The 20,957-nt window shown below is 43.6% G+C and overlaps 1 protein-coding gene across 1 annotated transcript in view; it reads right to left on the minus strand.

Annotated features, from left to right (window-relative positions):
• Positions 1 to 18,638: 18,638 nt before the first annotated feature.
• The window catches only part of TGM5 (transglutaminase 5), a 28,410-nt gene continuing 26,091 nt past the window's right edge, over positions 18,639 to 20,957 (minus strand). The window contains 3 exon segments of the mRNA XM_067030697.1: positions 18,639 to 18,792; positions 18,941 to 19,071; positions 20,292 to 20,452. Of these exon segments, the coding sequence (XP_066886798.1) occupies positions 18,639 to 18,792; positions 18,941 to 19,071; positions 20,292 to 20,452 (446 nt within the window).

Here is a 20,957-nt window from a genome sequence, read left to right on the forward strand (position 1 = left end):
CTTTTTTTTTAGATTCCATATATATGTGTTAGCATATGGTATTTGTTTTTCTCTTTCTGACTTACTTCACTCTGTATGACAGACTCTAGGTCCATCCACCTCACTACAAATAACTCAATTTCATTTCTTTTTATGGCTGAGTAATATTCCATTGTATGTATGTGCCACATCTTCTTTATCCATTCGTCTGTCGATGGACACCTTGGTTGCTTCCATGTCCTGGCTATTATAAATAGAGCTGCAATGAACACTGTGGTATATGTCTCTTTTTTAATTATGGTTTTCTCAGGGTATATGTCCAGTAGTGGGATTGCTGGGTCATATGGTAGTTCTATTTTTAGTTTTGTTTTTTTTTTAACATCTTTATTGGAGTATAACTGTTTTACAATGGTATGTTAGTTTCTGCTTTACAACAAAGTGAATCAGTTATACATATACATATGTTCCCATATCTCTTCTCTCTTGTGTCTCCCTCCCTCCCACCCTCCCTATCCCACCCCTCTAGGTGGTCACAAAGCACCTAGCTGATCTCCCTGTGGCATGTGGCTGCTTCCCACTAGCTATCCACCCTACGTTTGGTAGTGTATATATGTCCATGCTGCTCTCTCACTTCGTCACAGCTTACCCTTCCCCCTCCCCATATCCTCAAGTCCATGCTCTAGTAGGTCTGTGTTTTATTCCTGTCCTACCTCTAGTTTCTTCATGACATTTTTTTTCTTAGTATTTTTAGTTTTTTAAGGAAACTCCATGCTGTTCTCCATAGTGGCTGTATCAATTTACATTCCTACCAACAGTTCAAGAGGGTTCCCTTTTCTCCACATCCTCTCCAGCATTTCTTGTTTGTAGATTTTTTGATGATGGCCATTCTGACTGGTATGAGGTGATACCTCATGGTAGTTTTGATATGCTTTTCTCTAATGATTAGTGATGTTGAGCATCCTTTCATGTGTTTGTTGGCAATCTGTATATCTTCTTTGGAGAAATGTCTATTTAGGTCTTCAGCCCATTTTTGGATGGGGTTGTTTGTTTTTTTGATATTGAGCTGCATGAGCTGTCCAAGCTATACTGTTAAATGAAATAAGCAAGGTATAGAACAGTGTGAACAGTATACTACCTTTGTATAAAGGTGTGTGTGTGGGAGAATATATATAAATTTGCTTGGGTTTACATAGAATATTTCTGGAAAGTTACTGCTTCTATATAGGAAAATTCAGTGCCTGGGAGTAAGGCTTTTTTCTTTATGTCCCTTAGTGTCTTTGTACCACAGGAATGTATTATGTGTTAATATTAAAAAAACAAAAAAAAAATCCCAAACTTGTAGGGGTAAGAAAAAGCTGACCAGAAGACTGTTTTCACCATTGTGAGCCCCCTACCTGGGAGGGCAATGGGGGAGTTGTGGGTTGGCTCCCCTTTTGGGGTTCCACTTCTGGCACTAGCAAAGAGAATCTTCTCTTTCCTGATACAATTTCCATAGAGCTTCACAAATATCCACTCTCTGGCAGTATTTCCATTGGGCCGCTTTTAGAGAAGCCTGTGATGAGACAGATACTACTGTGTTTTGGGGGGGCTGGGGAAAGGCCAGTGGGAGATGTGAGGAGGATGTAGTGAGGAGTGAACAGAAAGGTCTGTCCTGCTTCCTCTTGTACCCACACCTTTCAACGCCCCAGCCTCTGACAGAACAACAAACTTTCAGCTGGTGTGCTGAAAGAATCCAAGAAGGATTCATTTATTCATGTGTGACACAAATATTTATTGAGCACTGTTGTGATTCTGGAACTGTATTAGGCACTGACTGGTAATATAGTAATAAATTAGCTGGGTGTGTACTTGCCACCAAGGAGCTTATATTCCAGCAGGGGCAAACAGACAGTATTAAGTGCTTACACCATTAATTATTTGCTTGCTGTTGTGACAAGTACTATAAAAGATAAGTTCTGAGTTCTAGGACCTAGATGTGGAGGTCAAGGAAAGCTTGCCTGAAAAAGTGATATTTAAGCTGAGAAACTGGAAGCGTAAACAGTGAGCTAGGCAATGGTACAAGTGATGGGGTGGGAGGAGAGAGAACAGCCTGTGCAAAGGCCCAAAGGCAGTAAGCAATTGAAGGAATGCCATGGGACTGGAGCACAGATTATAATGGGGAAAAGTAAGGGAAGGGCTCCTCTTGCAGAGTTGAGTTAAGGATTTTTAATTTTATCCTTAGATCACTGGGGAGCTATTGAATGGTATTTTAAGCAACCGTGTCACACAAGCAGATTTGCATTTTTAAAATACCACACTGGCTAAAATAGGGATAATAAGTTATTTAAAGGGGGCAAAAGTGGAAGAGAGAGGACCAATAAGGAACAACTGTAATGGTTCAGGTGAGAGATGACAGTGGCCTGGTCAGAGGAGTGTTGGTGAAGATAGAGGTGGACAGATTTTTTTTAAAAATATTTATTCACTTACTTGGCTGCGCCAGGTCTTAGTTGTGGCATGCGGAATCTTTAGTTGCTGGCACGCGGGCTCTTAGTGTGGCATGGGGGATCTAATTCCCTGATCAGGGATCAAACCCGGGCTCCCTGCGTTGGGAGCACAAAGTCTTAACCACTGGACCACCAGGGAAGTCCCAGAGGTAGACAGATTTGACAGTAATGTAGGAGGTTAAATTGGCAATACATGCTAATGGCCAGGATATGGAGGGCAAAGAAGAAAAGATATTCAGCCTGACTCCCAGGTTCAAATAAATTAATCATACCAGTACATTGTTTTACAAAGCACTTTCACATACATTATCTCATATCATCTGACCTCAATTTTGTAAACGCAGTAAGGGATCAATATTCCAATTTTATTGGTGAGAAAATAGGTTCAGGGAGTAAATATGTTTATTTTAATGAATGAATTAATAAATAAATCGATTACCATACTGCCTTGTTCCAGAAAGAATTTAAGATGACTAACAATGAAACATGATGTGTCAGAAGAGCATATATTAAAACAATGCAAAAGATGAAAGATGAATAGAGATGGAGACAAAACAGAGCAAAGATGAGGCTAAAAATGCACATCAAACCTACCTGTACACATGCTGTCCACACACTAGAAATTCATCTCTAAGCTTCCCAGTATTTGAGGCTTTCCCAAGATCTCACATTGTATGATAAAGACTGGAGTCCACTAGGGTTTTCCAGCTCAGATCCCATGCGTTTGAGTTCATATTAGTCTGTAATCCAAACCACCACTGAGAAGGTCTCTGAAGTCAATCTTTAAAAAAAAAAAAAAAACTCAAGCATTTCAATTTCTAAATATAGCAGAATAACTTGATACCATTGCCCCTGTTGAAAATTACTAGATATCTGACTAAAATATTTCAAATTCCTGTCTGAAGGAATCAAAGGCAGCAGAGATTTGAGGGATCTTAGGGAGAAGAGAAGCACAGAGAGGTAAGCCTGACAGAGTGCCACTTTTTCCTTTGGGACAGTTGCTGATTCACAATTGGCAGATGACAGCCTGAGGATCTGAGCAGATCTCTGGCAGTCTTACAAGGCTGAAGGATAAAAATTCGAGTTTCAGAGACATTAAGGATGAATAACCCCAATAAACACCCTAGGTTTTCAGTAGGGAGCCCTTAAGGGCTGTACCCCAGGAGTAAATGTAAATAGGAAATAGACGAACACTTACAAAGACTGAAGCCTGATTTTAATTATTTTTAGGCTCTCATTCAATGGAAATTTTTACTCCTGCTGACATTGTTATGGATGCTATTATCACTATTATTTATCTAATAAGGTTCTAAATGTTGGAACAGCATAGAATGGTTTAAAAAATTTTTATCGTGATAGAAAATATATATCATAAAATTTATCATCTTAACCATTTGTAAGTATACAGTAGTGTTAAGTATGTTTACATTGTTGTGAAAGAGATCACCAGAACATTTCCATCTTGCAAAACTGAAACTCTATACCCATTAAACACAGCTCCACTTTGCCCCCTTCCCTCAGGCTCTGGTAACGATCATTCTACTTTCTGTATCATTAATTTGACTAATTTAGATACTTCATGTAAGTGGAATCATATTGTATTTATCCTTTTGTGACTGGCTTATTTCACTCAGCATAATGCCCTCAAGGTTCATCCATGTTGTAGCATGTGACAGGATTTCTTTCTTTTTTAAAGACTGCATAGCATTCCATTGTTACGTATATACCACATTTTGATTATCCAGTCATCCATTGATAGACATTTAGGTTGCTTCCACCTCTCGGCTACTGTGAATATTGCTATGAACATGAGTGTGCAAAGATCCCTTCAAGACCCTACTTTCAATTCTTTTGGCTATATACCCAGAAGTGGGATTGCTGGATAATATGGTAGTTCTATTGAAGTGGTTGCGGCATTTTACAATCCCACCAACAATGCATGAGTTCCAGCTTCTCCACATTCCCATTAATACTCATTACGTTCCTGTTTTTCATATTAGTCATCTGAATGGGTGTGAGGTAATATTTCTTTCTCTCTCTCTCTCTCTTTTTTTTTTTTCTTTTTGAGCTTGTGAGGGACGGGATTTATTTTTCTGGTTCTAAGAATACAGACGTTCACTCTTTTGAGGAAAGGATTCCTGATTTGTGATCCCTGTACACTGTGGGGCTGTCCCAGAACACTGAACTCTGCTTTCTTTCGGGACGAGGGATAAAGAAAACGTAAAAGTTAAAGATACCTATCCCTATATAGTCATAGAATAAGCCATTTTATTAAAATTAAAAAGGCTTGCTCACTCTCCACTCTGGCAGCCCCATGTTCCCCTCTGGCCATTTCAAGGCTTTGCTCCACACCAGGGTCCCAGGTCCGACTGGGTGCCGCCCACCCCAACCCCCTGCAGCCCCAGGCCCTCCTTCCTGCCGACCGGATGCAGGGCCAACGAGGTAGACACCTCCAGGCCCCTAAGTTTAAGCTGTTATTGTCTTAGGGTTTCTTTCACGTGTGTCTGGCTGACCCCTCACCTCCTCAGGCAGAGCTGTAACGTGCACCGGAGGACATACGAAGGACAGACGGGCGCAGCGTGTTTGCGACCCCAAGCTGACCCAGGCTCCCCACCGACATGTCCAAGGGACTCGGGGGGTGGCCAGTGTCGTGTTGGGGAGACGCTCTGAAGGCAGCCGTGTTGGTGGTGGGGAGACTTTCACCGGGAACGGTCCTGCATGAACCCATATTCCCACGAGGGGAAGAATCAGTTCTAAGAGAAGCAAAAGCAGAAGGGAGGCCTTCTCCCTTCTCAGGGGCACTTTCCGGGGTCAGGCCCCGTGACAGGGACCGAGGGGGCGCAGTGGGGCTTGGTCAGTGATCCTGGAGGCGGACGCTGTGCTGCCCTCATTTTGCAGAAGAGGAAACTGAGGCCCAAGGAGGTTCAACTAGAAAATGGTGGCGACTCTCCGGGTTGGTCCCCAGATACACCTGCTGGGGGACCCAGGGTGCTCCAATTCGTCGCCAAACGCGGAAGGCTGAGTGCCGGCACCGAGTGGGCCTGTTCCCCTCAGCTTCCCCACAGGTCATTTTCTACGGCTCGACACCCACGTCCTAGCCCCGCTGAGTCCAGCCCGCGGGCCTGCACTCAGCCGACGCGGGGGGGGGATCACATTAGGGCCGGGTTTCCAAGGAGACCTCCTAGCGGCGCTGAAAAGCCCTCCCAGGGGGAGGGCCTGGCACGTAGTGAGCGCTTTTACGCAGAAATACGAGCACAGCCACCTACGCAGCTAACCTTGCTTCTGTAAACTGAGGCGGAAGCAGAGAGGGGGTCTCGGGCCAGGCCACCAAGGGTCCCGTGCACCAGCTGGCCTCGCCCGCTCCGCGAGGGCAGGACCCGGGCCTCATCTCAGATGCGCACGGCCGCCCCCTCTGACTCGGGCCCTGGACAAGGCAAGTCTGTGTCTCTACCCACCCCGGCCGCGCCCGGGGTTGGAATCCTAACTGGGGGGACGGGGCCCCTCTTCAAAGGGTTGAGGAGAGCGTGAAGGCCCCTAAACTGAAGTGTGCGTGAGTCTGCCCGGTGGGGACAGACTTTTTTGTTTTTACTTGTTTTTTTGTGTGTTTTTTGCGGTATGCAGGCCTCTCACTCTTGTGGCCTCTCCCGTTGCGGAGCACAGGCTCCGGACGCGCAGGCTCAGCAGCCATGGCTCACGGGCCCAGCCGCCCCGCGGCATGTGGGATCTTCCCGGACCGGGGCACGAACCTGTGTCCCCTGCATCGGCAGGCGGACCCTCAACCACTGCGCCACCAGGGAAGCCCTATTTTTGTTTTTATATCTACTGCCTGACTGACCTATGAAAACATTGGTACGATTTATGTCAGAGAACATGTTGCCTATGTTCTCTTCTGGGAGTTTTATGGTGTCATGTCTGATGTTTAAGTCTTTTTTTTTTTTAAATTGGGGTATAGTTGCTTTACAATATTGTGTTAGTTTCTGCAGTACAACGAAGTGAATCAGCTATATGTATACATATATCCCCACCCTCTTATATCTCCCTCCCACCCCACCCCCCATTCCACCCATCTAGGTCACCACACAGCACTGAGCTGAGCTCCCTGTGCTATACAGCAGGTTCCCATTAGCTATCTATTTTACACATGGTAGTGTATATATGTCAATCCCAATCTCCCAATTCATCCCACCCCTCTTACCCCGCCGTGTCCACATGTCCATTCTCTATGTCTGTGTCTCTATTCCTGCCCTGCAAATAAGTTCATATGTACCATTTTTCTAGATTCCGCATGTATGCGTTAATATACGATACTTGTTTTTCTCTTTCTGACTTACTTCACTCTGTATGACAGACTCTATGTCCATCCACTTATGTTTAAGTCTTTAAGCCATTTTGAGTTCCTTTTTGTATATGATGTGAGGGAATGTTTTAACTTCTTTGATTTACATGTGGCTGTCCAGTTATCCCAATACCACTTGCTGAAGAGACTGTCTTTTCTCCATTGTATATCCCTGCCTCCCTTGTTGAAAATTATTGACCACAGGTGTGTGGGTTTATTTCTGGTCTCTCTATTGGACACAGTTGGAATTTGAACCCTAGTCCCTCTAATTCTAAGGTCCATGATATTATCACTAGGCTATACTGTCTCTTTTTGTTTGACTCAAATGACATGGAACTGCCAGATTAACTTTCCTAATATATTTCATCATGTCACTTTTCTAATCAGGTACATCCAACAGTTCCCAACTGTCAACAAATCCAAATCATTCTACTTTTATATTCCTAATTGCCTATCATAGTTCAGCCCACAATATAAGTTTAATATATAGTCTCAAATAATTCAACTCATATTATTGAATAAATGGATGAGAAAACTTCTACTGTATTGATAATCTGTATTAGATGGTAGAATCTTAATACTTGCTTTAACATTTCCCAATTCACCAATCTTAATACATAGTATGCACCGAATAAAAAACTTATTAAAACCTATAATATACATATAAGCACTATCAGCTTTTAATCTCCCCACAGATAACATTATGCCTCCAAGTCAATGAAATACTAAAACTCAGCAACACCTATGTGTGTGTATACATAGATGTGTGTATACATATATGTGCATGTATGTAAAATACTTTGTTTCGTTTTAAAGATATAAGTACTAAAACATCTTAAAGGTTGCACATATTATATGAGCCTATTTATATAAAATTTTATGCATGTATCTCTGTGCCTGTATATTGAGAAAGTTGTCTGAAAATGTTTAGATGGCTTTTACAATTTATCTCTGAAGTTTTATATTTTGTTGTAATTAATTAGTATGTAATTTTTTAAAAAACAAAACTATTTAAGCTGTTTTAAGGAAAAATTCCTTTTGAATCCTCAACAGTAAAGAGATTAAAAATAATCCCTCCCATCTCACTCAAAAACATACTGAATCATATTTGGGAAGTAAATATTGAAGTCCTAAGAATAGGTAGCTACATAAACTAGAAGATAGTTTTAATCTTTAGAAAGACATGTTATATACTCAAAGGCCCTGAAATAATTCCTTATTAAATTAAAAATGATTGGAAAATTGTCAGTATTTATAGCACAGTACTGAATTTTCATTATTTTACATGATTACTGAAGAGTAATTACATTTATCTCACAATGAAGCAATATTTTTTTTTCAGAGATCATATGTATTTCACATCCACTCTAGATGCAAATTTTTTTGAAGACACATTTAACATTGTGTAGAACTAAGAAATTCCTTTTTAAAAAAATTTTTATTTTATATTGGAGTATAGTTGATTTACAATGTTGTGTTAGTTTCAGGTGTACAGGAAAGTGATTCAGTTATACATACACATATATCTATTCTTTTTCAGAATCTTTTCCCATATAGATTATTATAGAATATTGAGTGGAGTTCCCTGTGCTATATAATAGGTCCTTGTTGATTATCTATTTTATATATAGTAGTGTGTTTATGTTAATCCCAAACTCCTAATTTATCCCTACCCTCCACCTTTCCTCTTTGGTAACCATAAGTTTGTTTTCTATGTCTGTGAGTCCATTACTGTTTTGTAAGTAAGTTCATTTGTATCATTTTTTTAAGATTCCACATATAAGTGATATCATATGATATTTGTCTTTCTGTCTGACTTACTTCACTTAGTATGATAATCTTTAGGTCCATCCATATTGCTGCAAATGACATTATTTTGTTCTTTTTTATGGCTGAGTAGTATTCCATTGTATAGATGTACCACCTTCTTTATCCATTCATCTGTTGATGGACATTCATGTTACTTCCATGTCTTGGCTATTGTCTCATTTATTCTGTTGTTGATTCCTTCTAGTGCATTTTTCTTTTTTTTAAAAAAAATTATTATTTATTTATTTTGGCTGCTCTGGGTCTTAGTTGAGGCACACAGGATCTTTGCTGCCATGTGCAGGGTCTTTTAGTTGCAGAATGCAGACTTCTTAGTTGCAGCATGTGGACTTCTTAGTTGCGGCATGCGGACTCTTAGTTGTGGCATGCGAACTCTTAGTTGAGGCATACATGCGGGATCTAGTTCCCCGACCAGGGATCAAACCCAGGTTCCCTGCATTGGGTGTGTGGAGTCTTACCCACTGGACCACAAGGGAAGTCCCTAGTGTATTTTTCATTTCAATTATTGCCTTCTTCAACTCTGTTTGTTATTTGTATCTTCTAACTCTTTGTTAAACATTTCTTATATCTTCTCGGTCTGTGTCTCCATTCTTTTTCTGAGATCTTGGGTATCTTTACTATTATTACTCTGAATACTTTTTGGGTAGATTGCCTGTCTCCACTTCACTTAGTTGTTCTTCTGGGGTTTTATCTTGCTCCTTCATCTTCAGGTGAAGATGAAGCCCTGCAGGCTGCAGGGTTGTAGTTCCTCTTTGCTTCTGGTGTCTTCCCCCTGGTAGGTGAGGCGGTTCTAGAGGCTTTTGCAGCCCTTCTGCTGGGAGGGACTAGTGCCTGCCCACTGGTGGGTGGGGCTGGGTCTGGTCCGTCTGGTGGGCAGGACCGTGTCAAAGGATGCATTTAGAGGGGGCTAGGGGCTCAGGAAGACTTTAAGTAGCCTGTCTGCTGATGGGTGGGGCTGTATTCCCACCCTGTTGGTTGTTTGGCCTGAGGCATCCTAGCACTGGAGCCTACAGGCTGTTGGGTGGGGCCAGGTCTTGGTGTCAAAATGACAGCCTCCAGGAGAGCTCATGCCAATGGGTACTCCCCGGTACCTCCGCCACCAGTGTCCTTGTCCCCACAGTGAGCCACAGCCACCCCCACCTCCGAGGGAGACTCTCCAAGACCAGCAAGTAGTTCTGGCCCAGGCTCCTACAAAGTCACTGCTTTTTCCCTGGGTCCTAGTGCGCATGAGACCTCATGTGCAACATCCAAGAGTGGAGTTTCTATTTCCCCCAGTCCTGTGGAGTTCCTGCAATCAAGCCCTGCTAGCCTTCAAAGCCAAATGCTTTGGGGGCTCCTCCCCCCGATATCAGACCCCCAGGCTGGGGAGCCTGACATGGGGCTCAGAACTCTCACTCCTGTGGGAGCACACCTGCAATATAATTATTTTCTAGTTTGTGGGTCACCCACCAGGCAGGTATGGAATTTGATTATATTGCGAATGTGCTCTTCCTACCATCTCGTTGTGGCTTCTTTTTTGTCTTTGGATGTAAAATATTTTTTGGGTACGTTCCAGTCTTTTCTGTCAAGTGTTGTTCAACAGTTAGTTGTGATTTTGCTGTTTTCATGAGAGGAGGTGAGCTCAAGTCCTTCTATTCCACCATCTTGTCTCCACCTCCTCAGAACTCCCGTAGCTGAACTCTGGGGGAAAATATTCTCCCATGAAAGGAGGTACAAAGACTTCTACACACCTTTTTATCCCATAGCACATCCTTATAATCTTCCCAGAACCTCAGCTTTCAGCACATTCTCTACTGTCCAGCAGATAGACACCCTGGTAAAATAGGAGACCCTAGCTGCTACTGCCACCAGCTGCTCTGGCCCCTTCAATGCAGTTTGGATTTGCATTTTTCTCATAGTTAGTGATATGGAGCAACTTTTCATATGCTTATTGGCCATTTGTATATCAACTTTGAAGAAATGTCTATTCAAATCCTTTGGACATTTTAAAATTGCATTATTTAATTCTTGTTGTTAAGTTATAGGAGTTCTTTATATATTCTGGATATTAGCCCCTTATCGGAGTTATGATTGGTAAATATTTTCTCATAAACCATAGGTTGCCTTCTCACTCTGTTGATTGTGTCCTTTGATGAACAGTAGTTTCAAAGTTTGATGTAGTCCCATTTGTCTATTTTTGCTTTGGTTGTCTGTGCTGAAACCTTTTTAAAATCAGCCTGGGTTATGGTGTCCTACCTTAAGTGCCAACTAGAAGGAAATTTCTCTGGAGGATATTAACGATATCCAGAACCTGACTTAATCTCTATGATTTTTATATACAATATCTAGCATTCAATGAGAAATTACCAACCATAACAGAAAAAAAGACCAAATGACTGAGAATCAAGAGAAAATATAGACAATAGAAATAGGCCCATGGGAGATCCAGGTATTAGAGTTATTCATCACAGACTTTAGAAAATATGTTTATTATATTCAAGAAAATAAATGATAATCTGCAGAATTTTGGCAGATGATTGAAATATGTAGTAAATAATCTAATGGAGATTCTAGTATTGACAGATACAGTAACCAAAATTAAAAACATCATAAATGAGTTTAAAAACAGATTAATCCCAGCAGAAGAGAAGATTGGTGAACTGGAAAACAAATCAATAGAAGAGAGTCAAATTAAGCATGGAGGGAAAAGTCTCTGTGAAATGGCAGTCCCAGAGGAGAAGAGAGAGAAAGAGAATAGGGCAGAAGAAATGTTTGAAGAGATAATGCCAAGAACGTTCCAAAACTAAAACCACCAATTCAAGATGTGCTAAGAACTCTAGTCAGGACTTTTTTTTGGCTGAATGTGGTCTTAGTTGCAGCACATGGGATCTTCATTGCCGCATATGGGATCTTCGTTGTGGCATGTGGGATCTAGTTCCCTGACCAGGGATCGAACCTGGGCCCCCTGCATTGGGAGCATGGAGTCTTAACCACTGGGCCACCAGGGAAGTCCCTCTAGTCAGGATTAAAAAAAAAACTTTTCTAAGTAACCAGAGAAAAACATATTACTTTCAAAGTAGTAAAATAAGATAAATAGATGATATCTCAATGAAAACAATATAAGCCAGAAGATAAATGAAATGATCTTCAAAAATGCTGAAAGAAAAAATGGCTAATCTAGAATTGTATATATGAGAGAATATATTCCAACAAATGAAGGCATATATTTCCAGGCAAACAAACTTTCCTTGTTATCTTTTGTTATGCCCATAGCAGCAAACACAGGGGCTCAATAAACATTTATGGACTGATGGGTTTAATGAACAAATGATCAATTAGAAAGCTGAACAAGGATTCCCTAGTTTGTTGTTTTGTTTTGTTTTGTTTTGTTTTAGTTTTGAATATAGAATGATAATGCTAATATCTGGGTGAGATTAATCATTGATAGTCTTTTAATGTTTTTCTTGATAGAAGCCTATTACCCAAAGAATTGGATAGCTCACCTCATTCCATCAGAGGGGTAAAGTTTGAAAATATATAAGGAAACTGAGAGTCAATTAACATAATTCCTGGTCTTTCATTCTGTATTTGTAACTCAGTTAATACCTACAACATGGGTCTTAATGAGTCACTCTTTTCTTAGCCAAAGTGTTCTGCAGTCCAGTTTTAAAGGGCTTGAAAGACCATATGACTTTTAACATTTCCTGCAGGATTTTTCCAGGCCTGAACAACTTGTGAGTCAATGCACAGCTATTTCAGGATTTAAGTAGGATGGGAGACTGGTCTGTCTGTCAGCTCACTGTGAAGGTCAGGGGCTGAGCTGGGGTTCTGGATGCAGGAACTTTCTTTATCCTTATTGTGCCCCTGCTGGACACCAAAGTGTGTGAGCAGCTGGGCTTTACTGCAGAACTTCAGACATACTCTGCAGGTTCATTGTATTTGCATACGTATGCCTGCTGTAAGTTTTTTTGTTCTGAATTATAGCCCCTTTAAACTGTGGGAACCTTGACTCACTCGCCAAATGTGTAACACAGTAATAAACTAAGCAGGCATGTACGAAGTAGTTCCTGGAGAATGCAGACTGTACCATGGAGGAGTGGCTGTAGAATATACCATCCATAAATGAGAAATAGGCCATTTCCAGCTAACTTGAAGATCAATTATTTTTTAAGGTTTGAGTCACACTTTTAAGAAGGTAACATGGAGAGTAGAGGAGTGTGAACTGGTACCCAGGCCAAGTATGCTCCTCACCCATGGTTTTCTGGGCCAGGATTCCGCCTCTGAGGATCAGTACCTTTAAAATCAGGAGGTTGGATTAGTTACTTCCTATGCTGGATAGTTTCCATTTGTATATACTCTACACCCCTCTCCATCTTGTCTTGTGCCCCAAAGCTGGATGATGGACCAGTGTGGATGATACACAAAGGCTCCCTGCCCTCTAGCCCCCCATTACGTTCTTTGCCTAACAAGGGGCACAAACATAAAATTAGAGGATAGAGAAAAGCGAGGTTGGAGTATCAGTTCTCCTGATTCCCTCCCTGTAGCGTCACCAAAGGTCAGTTCCTGGCAGGCAGCCTTCTCCACAAAGCTCCTTCTGTCTCCTCTTTCTAACAGTCTCTGCCTCCTCTCACTCCTTGAGGCCTAAGGCTCTAGGTGCCCCACAGTTACTGTGGTTCTCTAACCCCTGCCCACCTCTAAATAGCCCCTCTCCTAGAAATATACCCCCCTCACAGACAGAATTAAAAGGAGAAATAGGTATCCACAGTCATAATGAGAGATTTTATATTTTATTAATTAATTTATTATCTATTTATTATCTATTTATTTTTGGCTGTGTTGGGTCTTTGTTGCTGCGCGCGGGCTTTCTCTAGTTGTGGCGAGTGGGGGCTACTCTTCGTTGTGGTGCGCAGGCTTCTCATTGCGGTGGCTTCTCTTGTTGTGGAGCACAGGCTCTAGGCACGCAGGTTTCAGTAGCTGTGGCATGCCGCTCAGTAGTTGTGGCTCACGGGCTTAGTTGCTCCGTGGCATGTGGGATCTTTCCGGACCAGGGCTTGAACCGTGTCCCCTGCATTGGCAGGCAGATTCTTAACCACTGCGCCACCAGGGAAGTCCCATAATGGGAGATTTTAATACACTTCTCTTAATATTTTATAGAACAAACAAAAAAAACATGCGTTACAAAACTGCAGAACACACACTCGAGCACATGAAACATCTGTCAAAATGGACCACACTCTGGTCCACAGCACAGGTCTCAACAAATTGCAAAGGATTAAAATCAGATAGAGTAATCTAGTCACATTGGAACTAGGCTAGAAATCAGTACCAAAAGGTAACTAGAAAATCCCCAAGTACAATGGATGTAAACAATATGTTTCTAAAATCAGCCTTTCATTCCCCCTCTGTTTCTAATCTTGACCCTTCTCCCTCCAACTTGATGAAGAATGACAGAGCTCTTTCTTACATTCCCACAGATTCCCATATTGTCCCAGCTCGAGCATTTACTGAACCCCCTTGCTATCCCCATCACTTGGCCTGCCTCCCCTTAAGAAGCTCTGTGCTCATGTACAGTCTGAAGCCAGGTCCCATCCTATGGGTCCAAGGCAAGCTGGGAGCACTTTGCAATCAAATTCTTTTTGTCTGTACTTCTAAAAAAGCAGCAGGCCCAAAGCTGGCACCAGGTGCTTTCCAGACACTGAAAAGTTGGGTCTTATGGGCAGGTAGAGAGGCAGTACTTGCTGCACATTGGTTGTTTCCCTGCTAGTCAGTGGGCAGATGGTGAGGGAGAAACGCTGGGCAATGGGCCTTGAAGCATCATGCCACAGACCAAAGGAGGAGCAGGGCCTGGGAAACAAAGTCTAGCTCTTGCTGCTGCCTGCCCTTTCCACACTGCCAGCCCCAGCCTCTTTTGTTATCTACAGGGTTGTGGTGAATGAGGGTTTCTGCCACTTCCTTGAACTTCACATTCGTTTCTGGCACTAATAAGGACACCCCTAGGACCAAAGGGCAGACTTCTAGGAGCACTGGACAGCATGGTATAGTGTGAATTTGGAGTCACAATGTCTTTGCTGTGTGATCTTAAACAAGTTACCTAATCTCTCTGAACCAGATAAAGCCCTTTGAATGCAAGTAATTGAGGGAACTCCTAGAACTGATAGAAAAAGGAGGACCAAGCTCAGAACCAGGAGAAGGGTGGAATCCAGGGCAGCTCAGGAGGTCTAGGAAGCAGAAGGTGCTGGATGGTCTCTTTCTGGGGCTTTGTTGCCAGGATGGATCAGCTCCAAGTCTCTGCCTTCTCTGGCTCACTTCCCTCTGCAGCCAAAGTCCTAGGAGAAGTGACTGGTCCAGTGTAAGTCACATGCTCACCTTTTGGCTAGAGGAAGGCAGGGAGCCTTGGCTGACAGACCCACCAGAGTTACTAGGAGGAACAAAGGGATTCCTCCAAAAGAAGCTGGGATGCTGTCACCAAAGGAAAGGTGAGAACAATCAATGAATGTCCATTACACTTTTGTGCCTCAGGTTTTTCCTCTATAAAATGGAAGTTATAATATCTATCTTGCAAGACTGTTATGAGAATGAGTTAATGTAATGTAGGTCATATGACTGGCAGGTACAGGGGAAGGTGATTGATAGATGATAAATGATGTTATTAATGTCAATACCTACAGCAAGAAAGTGGTACTGGGGAAAAAAAAAAAAAGACCCTGGATTTGGAATTAGAAGACCTAGGTTTGAGTCTGGCTCTGTCACTTTCAAGCTTTGAGGCCTTAAGCAAATCACTTAACTTTCTCTGACACTTAGTTTTTCCTTCTACAAAATGGGGATAATAACAATACTGATCTCATAGATGTTGTGAGATTGAAACATGTGGAAGCACATACGGGATTCATAATTTCCAGCATCTACAAGTCTTTACAAGGCTCCTTTGTGCCTGTGGCTAGACTTTTGTACAGACCTACCTCGTTTTATTGCACTTTACTTGAATGCATTTTGTAAACATTGTGTTTTTTACAAATTGAAGGTTTGTGGCAACCCTGTGTTGTCAGATAATGGTTAGCATTTTTTAGTAATAAAGTATTAATTAAGGACTGTACATTGTTTCTTTAGATACAATGTTATTGCACACTTAATAGACTACTGTATGGTGTAAACATAACTTTTATATGCACTGGGAAACCCCCAAATTCATGTGACTTGCTTTATTGTGATATTTGCTTTATTGCAGTGGTCTTGAACCAAACCTGCAATATCTCTGAGGTCTGCCAGTGCTGAATTCCACTGGGGTTGGGGGTTAGGAGTTGAGAATGAATTGGGGGAGGACCTTGTTTGCCTTGTTAACTGCTCTATCCCCTGGGCCTAGAATATTCTACACATGGGTACTCCATAAATGTTAAATGAATAGATGAAAGACAACCTTGATATTCAAGGAAGGCCTTAACCCCAAGGAGTGACTCTGATGGAAATTGCAAGGTCCTATGACAGATGAGGATGGAGAACTATTTGTCCTTTAAGTGCTTCTCAAATCACGTGAAGTCTGCTCAGCTCTGCAAAATAGGATCAACTTTAAGCATTGACATCGCAGGCAATGACTGTGAATCAAGATTTAGAGGAAACAGATGCCTGAAGATGATCATGGTCCAAATTCCTTAGACTGCCACCTGAAGCTCTTCACACCCTGGCTCTTGCCACATTTTTTTTCTGCAACTTGCTCTGTCCTGCTCTGATCTCTAGCCATCTCAGTGACGTGCGGTTCCTGACTGCTTTACTCCACCCCCAACCCTTCAACGCCACAGAGTCTATTTGGCTAACTCCTGGCCTTTTAGCTTTCAGCTTAAATGCCACTCCCTCCAGGAAGTCTTCCTTGATCCACAATCCTAAGACTGGACTAACTGCCCCTCCTCACGCTCCCACAACACCCCGTACTCACCCTCATGGTGGTTTTCACCCCTCTGTATTGTAACCTCCTGTTTATTTTTCATTCTTGATATGCTTAGACTTGAGCTCCATGAGGGCAGGTCTTGGTCCTTCTTATGTCCTCGGTGCCTAACTCAGGGCCTGGCCCCTAGTAGAAACTCAGTGAATATTTGTTGAGGAAAACAGTAAATGAATATGGTGTTAAAATCAGGATTTGTAGGAATTCTCTGGTTGTCCAGGGGTTAGGACTCTGAGCGTCCACTGCAGGGGGCAGGGGCTCGATCCCTCGTTGGGGAACTAAGATCCTGCATGCTCTGGGGCAGCCAAAAAAAAAAAAGAAATCAGGATTTGTGAAAGAGTCTGGGAGTGCGGTAGCTTAAGTGTTTTAGAGGTCATTGTCTCTGTAAGATGCTCCCCTCCATGATGTTTTCCTTAAGCTATTTTTCATAATTGTCAGATGATAATTATAGAAAAAATAATTATAGGCTGCCTCTGGCTCCATGCTGCCAGGATTCTCCTGGTTCTCAGCCCTCTCTTTAGCATGGCTAACAACCTACTCCGTCATTCCCACCACATCCTCTCCTCTCTCTCTTATTGACTGCACTTACCCTTTTGTCCATATATAATAGAACTATTTAACTTTTTAATTTAATGTGTGCATTTAATATATACCCTAAACAGCTGACTCAATCACGTAGCTAGTGCCTAGAGGGCAAGTGCATCCTGCCTTTGTCTATGCAGAGCTTCTCCCATTGCTGAGCGACAGTGGGTGTGTCCCAGAGGACACAAAGCAATGCTTTGTGCAAGCAATGCTTGCAGTTGCTTTGTGCTCAGTAGGATCATAAACACAAGCTGCAACCAATAGAAAAGTCTGAGAGTATTTCATTCCCTACCCAAAATCTACCTCACTGCATTATTCAACTGGCTTTCTACCTGGTACCCAGCCATCCCAGGGTCATGCTAGACCACAACGCACTGGTGGACTTTCAGCCAAGGGGTTGGAACTGTTAAGACTGAGGGACTTCTTGGATGTGATTTTTTTTTTAATGATTTTTTTTAACCCCACATTATTTATTTACTTTTGGCTGTATTGGGTCTTCGTTTCTGTGCGAGGGCTTTCTCTAGTTGTGGCAAGCGGGGGCCACTCTTCATCGCGGTGCGCGGGCCTCTCATTATTGTGGCCTCTCTTGTTGCGGAGCACAGGCTCCAGACGCGCAGGCTCAGTAGTTGTGGCTCACGGGCCCAGCTGCTCCGCAGCACATGGGATCTTCCCAGACCAGGGCTCAAACCCATGTCCCCTGCATTAGCAGGCAGTCTCTCAACCACTGCACCACCAGGGAAGCCCTGGATGTGATTTGGGAAGGGATTCAAAGGATGGCCAAGTGAGAGATCTTCCAGACTTTTTTCTAAGTCACAAAGATAGTAGCATGTAGAAACACCTTTTGTTTTCCTAACTCAGTCACACTGATACACCATCTGTAAGTGCCTGCCTTATTTGTTGACATGTTTATTCTCTGTCTCCCCCACCCCCAGCAGAATATAAGCTCCAGGGGGGCAGGGACTTTGCTTTATTTACCACTTCCTCCTGTACACTCAGAACAGTGCCTGGCACATACCAGGCACTCAGTAAATGTTTCTTGAATGAGTGAGGGGGCTCAGGTAGAAAAACAGTAGGAGACTCCCAGAATCCAGGGAACAGGTGGGAGCTGCTGTGGGGGAAGTGATGACTGTATGGGCACAAAGATGAGAATGAAGGCTGAAGTTTATTGGTACTATGGAAGTAGCCATTGCAATGACAAAGTGACAGTGAGCTGCTCAGCCAGTCTTCTTCTTTTCTGGACATCTGGGGATCAGTAAGTCATGGCCAAGTCCAACAATTCTGGACGGCATGGCCAATCTCACAATTCTGGACGGGACACCATGGAATCCCTGGGCCCTTAACAGGGTCCTGGGGAGCTGTGCAAATGGCCCAGGGGACCATCCATTGCCAGCATCTCCTCTGCTGCTCATGTCGGAGCCCAGAGAAGCCTCTGTTTGGGTGGAGAATGGCACAGCTTGCATTTGAACTTGCTCTTTCCCTGAAGCTTAACATCTACATGTCCAGCTTATTGTCCCAGAATTTATAACCCAAAGTCTACATAGACATTCCTGTAACCCTTGATGTCTTTAAACTTGTTGCTCCTCAGATTTGCTTGGATCTGCCTTTGGCCACTCTTAAAGGGGACAGTCTTCAGAGTGAGGCTGGCTCTGTGATGGGGTTTGAGGACTCCAATGCTGCATCAGAGAAAGGAGAATGTCAGAAAACCATAGGATTATGATAACCCCACAGTCCCTTTCCACGCAGCAACCAGGCCTCCCCTTTCCCTGTGTCCAGAAAGGACAGTGCTATGCCCAGGATAAGATGGGAGGGAGGGCGGAGCACTCCCAGGGCTCTCTCCTAAAGAGACCACTTCCTTCCACAGTCAGTACACAATCTTCAACCTGCTCTGAGAGGGGGTTTGAAAATATCACCTGTATGGAGAGCGGCCAATTCACAATGGCTGCTCCTAAAGCCTGAACAGGGAAATCCAGAGAGAAGGGAGCAGAGAATTAGTCTCATCCCCCCGTTCACCAAGTGTTTATGGAGGGCACTGTTCCCTAGATCCGTTCCTAAAGAGCTGGATTTCTGTGGCCTGTGTTTTTCCAATTATGGACAACTTAATGGGTTGTCATTAACATTTTAAAAAATGAAATAGAAGAGAATATCAGTGTACATCACACAAGAGATTGTTACATGAAACTTTTACTTCACTTATACATGTATGGATGTTTGTGTAAAATATTTCTACTCAACCCAGCATATGGAAAGGTCTGATGAGTTGGGAGTCTCCAGTAATATTTCCTCTGCTCCAAGGATTTCATCCAAGTGTGAAATAAGCAAGAGCTCCCAAAGGATTCTCATGCATAATTTGAGTGGATAGAATATTTTTTGGCAGTTTTGCTTGTTTCTTCTTTTTTGCAATCTGACTCCATCCCTTCCTACCCTCTTATCTTAACTAGCTTGATTTCTTTTCACACCAGTGTGTGAGTCAAGAGCAATGGATCATTCGGGGCATAGAGAGAAGGAAGTAGCCTCAGGAAACTTGAAGGCACCTTTGGAAACCCTCCCTAAAACAGACTCCAGTGGCTGGGCTTGCCAGACACACCCTACCAGGGGGCACCCCAGGCTCACTCAGCAGGGTCCAGGGGGGCTACTTGGCACTGGGGAGACAGCACTGGCAGGAAGGGCCCTGTGAAGTCTCCCCCCAACCAGAATGTCAGAGAAGGAGGGGTCCTTGGAGGCCATCTGGTCTAATCCCATCATTGACAGTTCAAGATGCAGAAGCCCAGGGGCTTCTGCACAGCCAGGAAATGGCAAATCAAACCTAAGCTGACCTTTGTTCGGGCAGTGCTCTTTCCCCTCTCAGGACCCTCCCATTTGAGCCCGTGTTTCCTCATGTTGACCCTGGGGAAGGCCAACAGCAAGAGGAGGCACAACAGAGGGGTCTCTCCCCGACCTCTCCATGGCAGCTGCTCAAGGTCCACCCATAAGGCCTCTCATGGTGCAAGAGGATGGAGACCAAGTGTGTTCAGATAAACCTCCTGCTCCTGGTGGGAGGTTCCTGGAGGCCACAGAAGAGGCAGGGGACAGGAGGGGCCGCTCTCCTGAGCAAGCTCTCAGGGGGCTCCCCCACCGCCCCCAACCCAAGCTGGTCCCAAGGAGCCCTCAGGCCACACGCAGGGCTCTTGCCTACATTAATCATGATGCCGGGATAGGCTAAGGTGATGATCTTGTTCACCACGGTCTTCTCGGGACTGCTCTTCTCTTCACCCAGGGCACGGATGCAGATCCGCTTGTCTGTGGACAGGTACTGGCCGTACTGGAAATAGGGGATTTTGCAGGGATAGGTCTTTGCTAGGGAGAGAACACAGGATGAGGTGAGACTCGCTGGGAAAATCATTTGGGCCTGGGTGGATCTGGGGACCCTTCTACAGAGAGGAGAGGGCCAACCTGTACTGATCCCCAGTAAAGTAAGTACTCGGTTTTCAGATGGAGGGGCTGAGAGGTAAAATGGCTTGCCCAGGGTCATTCTGCTGGTAAATGGGTGCACTGAGGCTCTGACCAAGGTCTGGATGACTTCAAAGCTCAGTCTGTCCCCACTAACCCAGGCTATATTCCTTGAAGTAGTAAAGGAAGGATTGGAGGAGAAAAAGGAGGAGGACAAAGGAAAGAAATAGCAGGAGAGGAGAAGGGATGGAGAGGGAAGGAAGGAAGGGAAGGAGAAAGACTCTGTGCTGGAGGGGCCACTAGGAAGACCAGGGTCACAGGGGTCTGCCCCCAAACCCTTGTTGGCTGGCGTGACCCCACTGGCATTTCCATAAGCCACTCTGTGTTCACAGACTGTCCCCATGCCTATACC

This window comes from Kogia breviceps, chromosome 3, assembly GCF_026419965.1.
Source record: "Kogia breviceps isolate mKogBre1 chromosome 3, mKogBre1 haplotype 1, whole genome shotgun sequence".
Taxonomy (NCBI): Eukaryota; Metazoa; Chordata; class Mammalia; order Artiodactyla; family Physeteridae; genus Kogia; species Kogia breviceps.